Below are 14,833 nucleotides of genomic sequence, written 5' to 3' on the forward strand. Positions count from 1 at the left end.
TGGATACAGCTGCAGCAACTTGGAACTTGGATGTTCATCTCATAAGGGGAAAACGAAATACTAAATAGAAAGTTATTTTTCTTAAGATGGCATAGTCAACTTGTGATCCTCCTGGTCATTTGGAGGGCCATGAGTTGCCCATTCTTGCTGTAAGGGGCTGGAATTCAATACCAGAATATTCCCCATACTTCTCTTCCCCATACTTCTCTTCTGTTGCTGGGTGAGGCCAAAGACAAAGGTAAGGAGTAAAACCAAAAAGGCAGAGGTAAAAAAAATAAATGTTATCTATATCTATATCTTCTAACATCTATATCTATCTATCTAGCATTGTTAACATAAAGCTCTTACTGACAGTTACTGAATGTAGGAGAGAGATTTCAACTTTTAGAACTGGCAATACTGCACAAAAACTGGTAATTGGTGGTTGGGAAGAAGGTATCATGGTGTCAGGATCAGGGCCTGAATGACCCTGCAAGTGCCTGCAACACTAGGAACACCTTGCAGGTGCTTGCAGGGAACAACTAAAGAGCAATTATGCAGTGCAGCTGGAGGATCTGTAGACCAGCATAAACGGCTTTCCGGCACTGCTGATTTTGCAACTACAATGCAGTTTGTGTTGGTGATTCGCTGTGCTCTGGCCACTGCATCTCTGAGCCTTGTTCCAGCTGCTCCATCCTCACTCCAGCTGCTTCCACCTTGCCCCAGCCCTGCTCCAGTTGCTCCCGCCTTGCTCCAGCCCTGCTCCAGTTTGTTCCTTCCTGACCCTGGTTTGTTCCCACCTTGCTCTAACTGAACATCTCCTCTGGCGTGACCTTCGACCGATAACTTGCACTTGCCTCAGGTCCTCAATTGGTTGTGAAGTCCCGCTGTGCATAGGTACCCTGGTCCTGGTCTGCTTGTTCCAGCTGCTGCCCACATCCTGATCCTTACACATGGCCAGGTGAAAGGATCGGCTAGGAAGCCGAGGAAGCAGCAATGGATCCCCAAGAATGCCGGATTTGTCTCCTAAGCAATCCAGGCCAGCCCTTCCATTAAACAGAGTGAGGCAGTCAGCTCAGGCTGCACGTTGGCAGCAAGTTGCTGGAGGAGAGCTGTGGTCACACAGGCTGTGCTGAGCCTCCTAAGTGAGCCTGCTTCCTTCCGGTATGATGTAGGATGCTGTCTCATTGCCAGCATTAAAGACAGATTCAACTGCCAGTCTTTGTACATGGGAGGAAAAGGGACACAATATTTTCCTTTGCTGCAGGTAGCACAAGCCATGGACCCATCCATGTTAGAAAGAGGTCAGAATGTTTCTTCTCAAAGCATGGAGAAAAATGGATGGATGGAGTAGAAATATACCTAGTTTTGGAAATAATTATCAGTGTTTTAAGAAGGTAAGTGAGAGCCATTCTGGAAAACTATCAGACAAATGTGGTCGACTGTTGAATATTTTATTTATTTATTTATTTATTAAAACATTTTTATAGACATGATGGGTGAATTTAGGGTAATGCCAAAGCAAAACAAATTGCTAGAGCATGAAGTGCAATAAGCGCCTACTTCTACAGGATTCATGTTGTGCAAACATGGAAAATTTCCAGCCAGTAGTAATGAACAAGGATCAACTTAATTCCAGGCTAAGCTCTGAATGAATATATACTGTATCAAATCAAATCATCTTTTTAAAGCCTAGACTTTGTAATGTTCTCACAGTGCTCAAATATTTATAAGCCAGAGCAGATATCTTACTGTGTTTGCATGTTTTATAGCTTTGTTTAATACTTACTCCTACAAGCTTATGTGTTTGGGGTGGGTGTGCATGTTCGCAATCAGACTGCTCAAATGAGCTTCTGAAAAACGAGCAGTCATTGAAAGGGGTGTTATATCCTGATCCTAAATCCATTTTCTTGAAATCTATCCCAGAATGGGTGAGCTGTGACAGGGAATGATGCCAACCAACTTGCATCTATTCATCTTTCATTTAAAATAAGCGTTTTCTAGGCACACATACGACTTCCTTATGAGACTATGGGTTGTATCCAAGTTAATGTGTCCCATTCATTTCCATGAGTCTACTTTAAGTAGGATTAAAATTTGATTTATTTATAAAATGTGTATGCCGTCCAATTACTTGCATCTCTGGATGGCTTACAGCATAGATAAATTGACCATCCACACTGGCTGCAAATTAATCAAATACAACAATAACATTTAATATTAAAACATATTAAAATATTGATTAAATAAAAAGGTCTTAACCTGGCACCGAAAACATATAATGACGGCGCCAGGCAGACCTCCCTGGGGAGCGCTTTCCATATTGTAATTGTAATAAGGATGCATGGATTTTGTTTAACCTGTGCTCTGTATTTCATAGGTTGTCAGCTATATTTTATTCTCTTGTCTACTCATTAACCAAACTGAATGTTTTTCTCCTTCAAGAAAATTTGGAAAAAGTCAGCTGCAATTTGCAAAACTTTGCTGGCATTTACCTTTTCATGTACGTTTCTTAGCTGAGCATATACTCAGTGAGCTCAGAGCACACAGAAAAAGACTGCTGCAAGGAGAAAAATGGAGAGATATCTGATCTGTATAAAATTGCATGTTACTTCTGTTTTAAAAAACATATTTTTCAGGAACTTCATTATTTTTGTACATCTCAATTTTATGCACATCTGGGCAAGTTAAAAAAGGCTGCAAATCCCTGGAATCTGTGAAGATGCTGGTTGATTATTGAATCTGCAAGGTGAATTCATAGAAGCTCAAAGTCATTTGAATCCATTTTGCATTTCTCCAGCATTAGAGGACTGTTGGAGATTGAATCCAGCCCTGTCTGTCCATCTAGCCCAGAATTGCATACTCTACAGGATCTAAGGCAGAAAGGGCTTTAATTTGTGTGGATCCTATCTTTCTTCCCGGAAGCTTAAGGGGCCATAGCTTATTCCCCCACGCCATGCATACAACTCTGATGTAACCCAAGGTCATCCAGTGGGCTTCATTAATGAGAAAGGCTTTCAACTGGATCCCCCCAATCCTAGTCTAAGAAGTATTTCAACTGGAAGTGACAGGGACCTTCACATGCAACACACATGCTGTGCTACTGAGCTATGCCTCCTCCTCTGTTAGCCAAGAATAGTTCCTTCAGAGGTCCCTTGGTAAGATCTAAGCACTTTTCACATAGTCAGAAACGATGCAGACAGTGGTGTAGAGGAACCAGTGCTCACAAAAATGCAGGCTGAGCACTCTTTTATTAGCAGGCATGCTGAATTATCTGCCACCTTTTCAGGATTCCCTGTTCATTCTGGGTTTAGCTGCAATCTTCACAGAAGCTGTATATTGTTCCTGAATGTCATGTTAAGGAGACTGGGCTGGCTTGATCTTGAATGGGCAAAGAAGACCTATCCATTTTACAAAAGACCTATCCTGACAGATATCAAAACCCTTAGACCTGGTTGGTTGAGCTGGACCCATATTGCTGCTTCCTGGGAACCTTTATGATAGGCACCTCTAGCTCAGAATTGCCCAGTATGAATCTGCATGCTGGCTCAGTGGGAGAGGCTGGGATTGCACTCTCTTCTCTGTGCTCTCTTTCTGCATGCTAAGCCCACATGCTGTATGACCATGTGAACGGCCCTACAGGGGACCTGCCCTTAGAGAATGACAACTGCTCTAGCAATGGTTTGAGGCAGAGCAATCCCATGGAGTCCTCCAAGTTCAGAAGATAAGCCCAACCTCAGAATTGGGACTCTGCCTATGCTTCCAAGGTTTTAACACTGACCTCAGAGAAGGCGTTTAGAGGGCCTTCCAAAGAATGGAGAGGCAAGAAGACCAGCACCACCAAGATACAATGTACCCTGGTGGTACCTCCTCCTCCTCCTTCCCTCCTGCTCCAAAGTGCTGCAGTTAACTGGCTGAACTTGGCCATCTCATTGCTTTCCAAAGCAGAAGGAACACGGAGGAAACCTCTTGCCCTACATAGGATGCCTGCAATATTCCAAATTTATGTGGTTATGGGCAACCTGTGGCTATTTCCTTAGAGCAGAATCCTGCCATTTACACTTATGAACATCTAAGAAGCACCATGTTCCTGCAAACATACTCTACATTCTGGAAGAGGTTCATAATGACCCACCATTGCAAGTGTTCAAGCAGGCATTAAAGACCTATTGGTTTTGTGCTACATTTTTTTCCCTGGCAAGTTTATGATGCTGTTATATGATATTTGGTGCTACCTATTTTACCCATTTTAGTGATATTGTTGAGTCAGATGCTGACATCTCTTGTTATTGTTTTGCTGCTATTTTTGTTATCTATGTTGTAGTTCTTTTTACACTACTTTTGCTTTTTGTTTTGGCTGTTTAGAGATGATAATGCTTTGAAAAATTGCATTTTTAAATCTTTATACAGTGGATACTATCCTGGCCCCAAAGGACCTACCCTGCCTGCCATTCTGCTACTGAGCCTGGCTTAAGTGGTTGGTATTAGTACACAAAGCCCTATACAACACAGGATTAGGTTACCTCAAGGAAGGTCTCTTCCTGTACCAGTCTCCAACCTTCCAGGACACAATGAACTTCAAGGAAGGCTCTGTTTTGTGCGGCACAATCCATGGATTTACATTTTACAGTGACACAAAATCGGCCTCCTTTGTGGTAGCACCCACCCTGTGGAATGATCTCCTCTCTGAAGTATGCCAGACCTCAGTATTGGCAAGTTTCAGAAGTTTCTTGAAAATATATCTGTCTGCCTTAACTTTCCCCCAATCGTCAGTTACCTTCATACCAAGCCTTCACAGCAGTCACCCCCAAACTGTGGCCCACCCTGCCCAGAAAGTCTCTGTTATCTGTCAGCACGCAAAGAGTATTTTCTTCAATCAGGCCTTTGGGGTGCAAGCAAACCTGTTGACCACTACCTTTATTCTGTTATTCTTGTGTTTTAACTATATTTCAATGCATTGCTTTATTATTCTTATTCTTATTTCATCCATGATTCTAAGTAAACTGGAGTGCCATTTTGTGCAGGGTACAAACTCCCTGTCTTGATACTATTGTGTGGATAAGTTGTTGCATGCACTACAATAATTCTGGATTGTTGTAAAGTACTTTGGCTGTATAGAAATGCAATAAACAACAATAATAATTTTTGCTGATTTTTATCCTGTGTTTCTGTTCCTATGAGAAATGGTGCATAAATATAAAGGGGACTCATAAATAATCCAGTGAGCCCTAGATGGCATCTCTGATGTTGGACTCCATCGCTGACAACCAGGTGGTGCTCTGTGGTCAGTGCAGCCAGCAAGGACAAAACAAGTGTCGGTTGTGGCTCCAGGACTGCCAGAGTGACCTTGGAAAGAGGGCTTAGGGGGCATTTGGGGGTTAGGATGAGGAGGGGTGGGTGTGGGCACCAGAAAGATACAAGGTAAACTGATGCTGCCTCACCCTCCATCCCTTCCTCTCTTCACTGCCGCAGTTGTCTTTAATCAGCTGACTATTTGCTTTGCAAGGTGGGGGGAGCACAGAGATCTTTGATTTTGCTCTCCTCCCCTTGTCATAGCGTGCCCCTAATCCTCACCCTGAATAAAGACAGTCCATACACTGAGAGAAGTGGGCAAGCAGAACACAAAGCTAACTTCAGAGCTAGAAAGAATGCTGTAATTTTGTGTTTGTCATTGGCAATTGCTGGATCACTGGGATGGCAAACTGTGCTACGGAATGAGTCTGTGTATTCCATGATTCCTTTCCAGGCACAAGGCCAGGTTCCAGCCATTCCTCCTACAGCATCCCAGGGCTTGTGGCACTCAACAATTCTGATTTGAGGAAATGGAAGCTGCAATCCTATACTTGCGTTTCAGGCAGGATGGAATGAAAGGAAGCTGCCTATTAGATACCCTGGGGGCAGGCAATTGAGGAATTTATCGTTAACTAAGGATGAAGGTGAAATAATTTGGTTCCCATTTTAATAAGGCCTAAACTGCATTTCCCAAGCTAGTATGCAATTATCCTTCGATTGCTCCTCTTCTCCAAAGTTTGCTATATGGCTCTCTCTTCAAAACATCATACAAAGTGCTTCCATTGAGGAAAACAGTATTATTTATTTATTTATTTATTTAACACTTTTTATATGTCTTGTAGCCACATGGCTCTCTAGACAGTTTACATAATAAAAACCCTACAACATAAAACATCATAAATAACACAGTTAAAAACAATTTAGACAGTTAAAAGCAGAATGTCAGTAATAAATAGCATGTGTATTTTGGGGGAAAAGATACACTAAGGCATATATTAGGGGAAAATGCTTCTAAAAATATGCCCTCTAGCAAAAAAGGCACACAGAGAGCCATACTAGGAAAGTGTGAGAAATCTGATGGGGAGAATTGAATGGATTCTCATAATTTAACTTCCCACATTTCAATTTATTAGCTCTACCCTGCTGCTGACTCACCATAGTGTGAGCCAAGCCATTATGTGACTCTCTACCTGTAAGATGGCTGTCATTTGAGCATTTTCTTTAAACACTAAGTGTATTTGTGTAAACCATACTATTTGTGCCATTTCTGCAAATTATAATAATTTCTGCGAATAAATAAGTAAATAAAATTAGAAGACAGTAACTATGCAGTTCTTATGAAAACTGTCCTAGAGTTATGTCATGTCTGACTTAACATTCGTGCAAACTGCATGGCAAGTGCCTACACTTAACCAAATTGCACAAACTGTGTAATTTGTGCAAATTTCCATAGCATTTTAAAATAAAATATGACCTATCCATAACTGCTGTACCAGTTACTGTGTACACATAAATGTACACAAACTTATCCATTGATTTATTTTTTTTGGTGGGGGGGGGTGAAGAAAGAAAGGAAAACAAGCTTGCATTTGGTGAAAAACGTGTAGAAATACTAAGTGTATTTGTGTAAACCATACTATTTGTGCCATTTCTGCAAATTATAATAATTTCTGCAAATAAATAAGTAAATAAAATTAGAAGACAGAAACTATGCAGTTCTTATGAAAACTGTCCTAGAGTTATGTCATGTCTGACTTAACATTCGTGCAAACTGCATGGCAAGTGCCTACACTTAACCAAATTGCACAAACTGTGTAATTTGTGCAAATTTCCATAGCATTTTAAAATAAAATATGACCTATCCATAACTGCTGTACCAGTTACTGTGTACACATAAATGTACACAAACTTATCCATTGATTTATTTTTTTTGGTGGGGGGGGTGAAGAAAGAAAGGAAAACAAGCTTGCATTTGGTGAAAAACGTGTAGAAATCAGAACAGTCAGGTTCATCTGTTCCTAACAAACACCAGAACTTCCAGTTTCATCCAGAAATGTATTGGTATCCACCCAGCTGTTCTAAAGTGGACATAATGTGCTCAGACAACCATGCCCCTCCAAGCCCCATGCGGAAGGCTGCTGCATTCTCCACTAATTAAAGCTTCTGGAGACTCAGAAGAGGAGAGGCAGTTGCATTTTATTCACCCAGTCTGGCTGTAATGAACATGTGTCACAACCTGTACATCCTGTTTTGGTTGCACACCCCATTATGTCCCTGATCCACCCCTTGCCTTGCATTGCACATTTCCAAGTGCTTATTGGTAGGGAGTTTGCTTACCGTCCGTTCGGAGGGTCAGAGGCGTCGGTGGGCTGAGGACTCTGGCGTTCGTCACTGTGTTCTTCACCAGGCAGATGTAGCTCCCTACATCTGAAGGCTGCACTTTGGATATGTACAGGTTGCCTGTTTCCTGTGAGATGAAGCGCCGGCTGTCTTCTGCCACAAAGGAGGGGAACTCGTTAAATACCCAGCTATAGATGATCTCTGGAAAATAAAAATGCAGCATGCGTTTGTTTTGTCTTTGTTTTTGTTTTTTTTAATGAATAACCAGCTCAGTAAATCTGGGAATGAAATTGCCCAAAGTCAGTGATGTTTAAGAAATCACAGTCTTCTATTAAAAGTTAGCTTGAGAAGCTTTGCACAAACATGCCTCTGCTTACTCAAGTCAAGAGAGCAAGTGAGAAATGTTTATAAATGAGAATATCCTAGCATTTCTAGTGTTCATCTTATGGGGCAAGACAGATCTCTTACAAAAATGGTATCATCTCATATAGATATATATTTGTTCTTAGGAAAGTTTGGGAAATGCTCTTTTTAAAAATTCCCGCAGATAGGAAGCTTCTTTGAAGTGCATCAGAATATTGGTCATATATTCAGGGGAGATCAATCCTATGGTCCCTAGATATTTTCTGGGTTTTGGGTCCAGGGAATAGTAAAGGAGCAGTTGTTCATGCTTTACTGCAACCTCTCTTGAGTAAACCCACTCTGGATCCAACAGTATTTGACAAGGGATATCATCCAGTTTAAATGTCCCTTTCTCAGGTAGAGTACTTGAAAGCGTTCTGGCCCAGCAACTGCTGGTGCTTGGGGACAATACTAACATTTTAGACCCATTCCAGTCAGGGTTTTAACCTGGCTACTGGACCAAATTTGCCTTGGCCACCCTGATGGATCAGGAGAGGGTCAGGAGAGTTACTGATCAGTGGAACTGATCCCGTGCAGTTGTCATTCATTTGGAGGACAGGGCGCGCGCCAGTGGTGCAAAGCTCAGGGAACCAAGATTTAGGGTGGATGCCAGGAAGCTCCTCCTGATGGTTAGGACCCCGAGGGTATGGAACGAGCTTCCATGGGAGGTGGTTGAAGCCCCATCGGTGAGGGAGTTCAAGGATAGGTTAGACATGCACATGGTAGGCATGTCATGAGTGGGGTCGGCTGGAGCCAGGGGTCAGATTAGATGGCCTGGGAGGCCCCTTCTGACTCATTCTGTTTCTGTGTTTCTACTTCCCTCCTTGCCCAGTTTTTAGTATGGCAATGTCAACCATTTTCCCCTGTATTGGAAGCATGCATAGCAAGGCATGCAAAAAGGACTGAGATGAGATAGATCTTGATATAAGGGCTGCTGTTATCATGAAGGCAGTCATAATTTACAGGCAGAAGCAGTGCTTTTCTTCTTTGCAATCATTAGTGCCAAGGGGCATCTGAAGAGCTCTCTTCCAGATTTTCCAGGCACATCCCTTTTCCTTTCCAAGAGTGCTCTGCATTTTTATATGGGAAGAGTTGTTAAGGAAGCAAAGACAGAGGGATAGAAACTGCTACAGCAGGGGAGTCCTCCTTCTGCCAGAGCCGTCTTAGAAGACAGAGCTCCATCTCAATTTTCATGTTCCATCTTCTCTACTTCCATTATCTCATCTTCTCCTCCCACTCTCCACCCCCACCCCTCGGCTCTTCTAAGCTGCTGAACTTTTGACACTCAACATTAGCTCTGAGGCAGCCTTGCTCTGCTGTCGGTTCTCTGACAGTCTTGTCAGGCCTGGCTCTAAATGCAGAAATGTCAAGGTTAGCACAGTAATAGAAAGTCATTGCCACTGCTCCAAGACACATAATGCTTTGCCGGTAGAGTGAGTTCTGGGCTTTCAGCTACTAATTGTTTGAGCTACTGTTTTCAGCCTGAGCAGCAGTAGGAAGTCAGTAATCACAATCCAGCCTGATGGTACATTTATTTCTAAGGGGCTAAAACAGAAAAGAAAAGGCCTCATTGTTGACAGATAGTTAGAAAGTTGGGGGAATTTAAGGTCACAAGGATGGGAAACATCTCCCCAATATTCCTTAAGATCTATTATTTTCATAGCCATTCAATTTTTGGTTAAAGGTAAGGGTGAAATGAGTTTAGACAGAAATTATTCTAAGCCTGTCTGTCTTTGCTACTATCATAGATCTGGAACCTCCCAACACATACACTATGAGCACAGGAAGCAACCAATTTGCTGAAATTAAGAAGCCCTCAGTCTGGTCAGTGCATGGACAGAAATCACCTGGAAAGCCCATATACTCCTCCTTGAGTTCCATGTTGGAAGAAAGGTGGAAACAGAATCATATGGTTAAATAAGAACTAATAATAATACTAATAATCCTCTGAATCAGCGCCGTTCAAAATGTCAAGTTTCCAAGAACCCTTTCGGTTCATTTGCCTGTTGATATTGCTGCAGGCAGCAGAGGATTAACAATCAGTTTGGAAGTAAAGCTGGACAGCCAATGTAGTGTTTTCTGCTTTGTTTTCTTCACACAAGCCAAACCAAAGCTTAACTGATATTACCAGACTTCTAAGTGAGGAAGTTCTGATAAGCTTTTGTTTAAAATGCATATTGTGGGAAACGTGGATAGAGAAGGTATTTCCTCCCTGTCTCATAATGGTAAAACTAGGCATTAGTCAATGGAGCTGAATGGTGTGAGATTCAGGACAGATGAAAAGAAGTCTTCTTCACATAGTGCAGAGAAGAATTAGCTATCACATGGTACAATGGCAGATAGTAACTTAGCTGTCTTCAAAAGGAGATTAGAGAAATCAATGAAGAATAAGGGTATAAATCTATGCAGGCTTTTGCTGGCAATAAGAGTTTGTTGTTACTATGTGCAGTCAGGTGACCCTATGAATGAAGGCCTTCCAAAGTTTCTTTTGTTCCATAGCCCTGCTCAGCTTTTGTAAACTCGAGGCTGTAGCTTCCTCTATCAAACTGAGCTGTCTCATATTTGCTCTTGCTCTCCCCTTCCTCCTCCTCCATTGACTTTTGCTAGCATTATTGTCTTCTTAGTGATTCTTACCTTCTCATGAGGCACCAAAATTAGAACAGCTTCAGTTTCCTCATTTTTTGCTTTTAATACAAGTTCTGATCTGATTTGATCTGGGACCCACTTGCTTCTCTTTCTGTTGGTCCAGGGTATTCACAAAGCTCACCGGGGAGGGGAGATGGGTGTTGTTGGATGTTTTTCGGCAAAGGCACACCTGCATGCTTCCAGGAACCAGGGAGTAACTAGAATGTCTAACCCCTCCCTTTGTTTCCTATAACGTGGATCAGTTCCTTTTCCCTCCTCTTTCTCCTCTTCCCCTCTCTCTCTGCACCCAAGATGCAACAACACATACCTCCTGCATGACAGAAGCAGGTAACCATATCTCATGTTTTTCATCTGCAAAGTTGTGTTACACACCAGCTCTACAGGGTGCTAGTACTTAAATCCATGTGAGTTAGTCCTCTCTAACAATGTTTATGAAAGCACTAATAAAAGTACATTGATTTGGAACTGCTTATAAATTGAACTAGCTTTAGTCTGCATTCCTTGCCTTTAAAACTAAATGCCGCATTGTTACTTTTCTTTGCATGAGACTACTCTGGTGTCAGTCACACAAGACTACGCAGTGCATGGAACCCCCACCCCCAGTGTCTCCCTGCACCCAGACCCCTGTGCATTTTGCCCAAAGATATGAGAAGAGTTCTGTAGGAAAATGCAGCTGGAAGCACGTACAAAGTTTCTGATTACGCTGGGTTCTTGCACACAGGGGTTTTGTAAACATGTTAAACATATCCAGCAGAGCATGCTTACAAGCCATTTCTGATCTTCATACTAATCATGTAATATTTCAGTATGCTTGCAGATGAATTCTTGCACACATCTAAATGGCTGCTAGTCATAATGGTTATATGCTACTTTGTAGAATCAGAGGCAACATGCATATAAATACCAGTTGGAAGATGGCCAGTAATATCATGTGCTGATTTTAGACTTCTCAGAGGCATCTAGGTGACTATTCTGGAGAAGATGATGCTGGACTAGATCAGCTTTTGGCATGATCCAGTGGGACTGTTTTTATATATCTTACTCATGAGTTCCTCAGAGAAGAGTTTGAAAATCACTGGACTAGATTAACTCATATTTAATTATTACTAGGGATACATTATGCATGGTTCTTTCAAACTCCGAGTTAGTAAAAGAAGCACTACTAGGGCCATGGTACCTATCTTATTATAATTCAAAGTGCATCTCAAAATCCATAGAGCACAAATCTAACTCAGGATCAGCATTGGTAGACCACACATGTAAGTGTTCAACATCTTGCACTCGGTTTTCCTTGGGAAACAGGGTATGATATGCCAGCATTTATAACTCTACTCTGTAGATAAGTGAGGTGAGGATGATGAATATGAGACAATATTTACCTGGGAGAGCTCTGCACTGGCCTAAGATGGCTGAATTTGGTTATGGCGAAAGAACACCAAATGTCGTTGCTCTTGTTCTTGTTAATTATCTCTTTAAACTGTGGGATACTTCTGCCTCAAGGACCAAATTAACTTGCCCAGCTTTGCATACCATGTATGTCCACTTAAATACATAAGAAGAGCCATGCAGGATGAGGCCAAGGTGCCATCTCCTCCAGCATTCTGTCCACACAGTGGCCAGCCAGCTTCCTATAGGAAATTCACAGAGTGGACGCATGTACAAAATCACCTGCCCACCCATGTTCCCCAGCAACTCACCCCACTCTGGGGAGAGGGATCAGTGCAGTGCTAGGATAAAAACTGAATCAGGAACTTTCAGGCTCACACTTTTCTGCCACTCATGTACTCAAGTTTTCATAATTATAATCAACATACTTTGCTATGACCCCAACTCTCCTCCCATCAATAAAAATAGAGTGATGTGATTTGCCATAATGCCTTCTCTGGCTGCAGTGAAAGGGAATAACACAAATGCTATAGCAGTGGAGGAACATTTTCAAAGAAAACTTCTTTTTTTAATTGAGGCTCTTGTTCCTCATTCACACGGGAGTAAGGAGTCTCTGATAACTGCTATAGGTTAGAAGCAGCCCGGCTTCTTTGAAATGTAGCCATCACTTGACTTTGCAGTGACTGATGTAAAATCAAAGATACTTAATCAGCTACCCGACAGCACAGCCTTTTAATAATAATTTACCTATTATTGAGAGTGACAGCTGAAGAGCAGCATCTTTGTGAATGGCTTCAGCCATTTTACTGAATGAATGCTGGGTTTATATCTGGTGATGGTTCCTGGTTCAGTGGTGGTGCTCTTCACACCATGTCTCACCCTTTGACATGCGAGACACTAGATTCAGACCAGAGGCACACTTTATTCGTGCACTCAGAAAGGTACATGCTTCATCCATTCCCAGAGCATTGGCCATGTGAATACGGGCTACTGCTTTTCTGATTTGGGCATCCTCCTTTTGTCTTTGCCCAGTCAGCCAGAGAGCTTCATGGCACAGCACGAGCTATCTGGATGCTGGGGGGTGCTTCTGGGACCCCTTTGTGTCTCTGAACTGCCTCGTCACAACCTCAGACTACATTTGCACCTCCCTGCCCTGTCCCTGAGGAGGAGCTCAGCACCCTAGAAATGAAGTCCAGTGGGGAGCGATCAGTAGTGTATGGAGCTTCCTCAGCTCTGACTGAGTGGAAGCACCTGAGGCTCCATTAGACCATGTCTCAGTACTGAAACACACCCTGGGTATTTCTGCTCTCTCCTGCCTCCCTGAGCTATCTGTGTGTTGATGGAGAACACTCCCTCTCCGTCAGAAACTCTTCCTTTTCATCGCAACAGGACAGATAACTTTGTGTGGTCTGCAGTCCGATTTCATCCCTGGATCCTGCATGGCTGCTCCCCACTATTGAGGCAGTGGAATTAAAACAGAAAACCAGCAAACTATTCATTAAATCTCCACAGTGCAAATCACCATTTCTTTCCCCAGACATTTTGGAGATGAGGTGGGGCAGCAGGAGACATGGTGAAGAATGGAGGGGCTGCTGGATAATCCATCCCAGAACTAGAAGGTGGCCACAGGGGTTCTGCTCAAAGGACCAAAGTCAACAATACAGCACATGCATTAAACACTGCTTCTCAAGTAGACAACAGCACCCAAACTTGCCAAATTTCTTTTTGCATGAAAGAAAAGGCCGAAAGAAGGTATGAACAGTGCTAGGAACAAGTCCATTTCCTGCAATATGTCATTCTCTTCTTCCTTTACTTCCTGATCCTGCTGTGCAGAAGATAAGATCCAAATCTTGTCCTGAATTAGTTAAAACTAAAAATAAATTAAGTTTTGCTGGTCTTTCTTTTGAAATAACCACAAAGGCTTCTTGCTGCTGGTTTTACTTCATGGTCCACCAGACTCTGCTAATGGCCCACCAGATTTTATTTTGACTTGCCCGTGTATGGTCCATGCTTGAGTTCTCCTCCTGATCACCCCATGGTGGTGGAAGTGGGACAACAATTTGGAAAGCAACATGTGGCCACCTAGCAAAGTGTGCTTCCCACAGTCTACTCAACCTTAAGCACTTTAGGTCCCACTGATTTCACAGGGAGAATCATGCATGTGCTTAATTCCCTCTTGCTGAAATCACAGAGTGCTAAAACTCTGAATCACAGCTGGATCGTGCACACAGTGTATATGCCCACAATTTCCGAGACATGATGTGATAAGATGTCTGCTTTAGAAAGAAATGGGTAAGACAAATAAAGAGGTAAACACTACACTATGCAGGATTAATTTCGTTTGGTGAGACATGCATACACCTATTGCTTATGTTTTCATAGCCATATAGTTTGCTTTTAATCTGAGACTTATATCAGCTACCAGGCAGGAATCACACAGACGGTTGCACCGAAATTGCAATGTACAGGTGTCAGAGAACAAACTTTTAAGTGCAATTCATCAAACATTCACCACAGTATGCTCAGAATATAAAGGTGCAAGCAATCATGAATGGTAAAGGTAGCCGTAAATTGGTATTCTCATGGGATGCTGGGAGGGAGCTATTGTCTGCCAGCAAACCCTGCTATTTACAAAGTTTGGTTGCTGAAGTGATTAAGTCACCATGGTGACAGCAGAGCTGGCATTTCGTTTTATGAATAGCTCATCTTGTTTACAGAGATCCCTCCAGGAGTTCTGTATCTAGTTTCCGAAGGTCATTTGGAAAGCCTTTCTAAATGTTGCACCTAT

At 42.4% G+C, this 14,833-nt stretch overlaps 1 protein-coding gene across 1 annotated transcript in view; it reads right to left on the reverse strand.

Moving 5' to 3' along the window:
• CNTN5 (contactin 5) overlaps positions 1–14,833 on the reverse strand; it is a 312,385-nt gene that overhangs the window by 220,725 nt on the left and 76,827 nt on the right. The window contains exon 6 of the mRNA XM_044441829.1: positions 7,609–7,812. Coding sequence (XP_044297764.1) covers positions 7,609–7,812 — 204 coding nt within the window. The remainder of the gene's footprint in view (positions 1–7,608; positions 7,813–14,833) is intronic.

The sequence above is a fragment of the Varanus komodoensis genome, unplaced genomic scaffold (genome assembly GCF_004798865.1).
Source record: "Varanus komodoensis strain SLA01 unplaced genomic scaffold, ASM479886v1 scaffold4, whole genome shotgun sequence".
NCBI classification, from domain to species: Eukaryota; Metazoa; Chordata; class Lepidosauria; order Squamata; family Varanidae; genus Varanus; species Varanus komodoensis.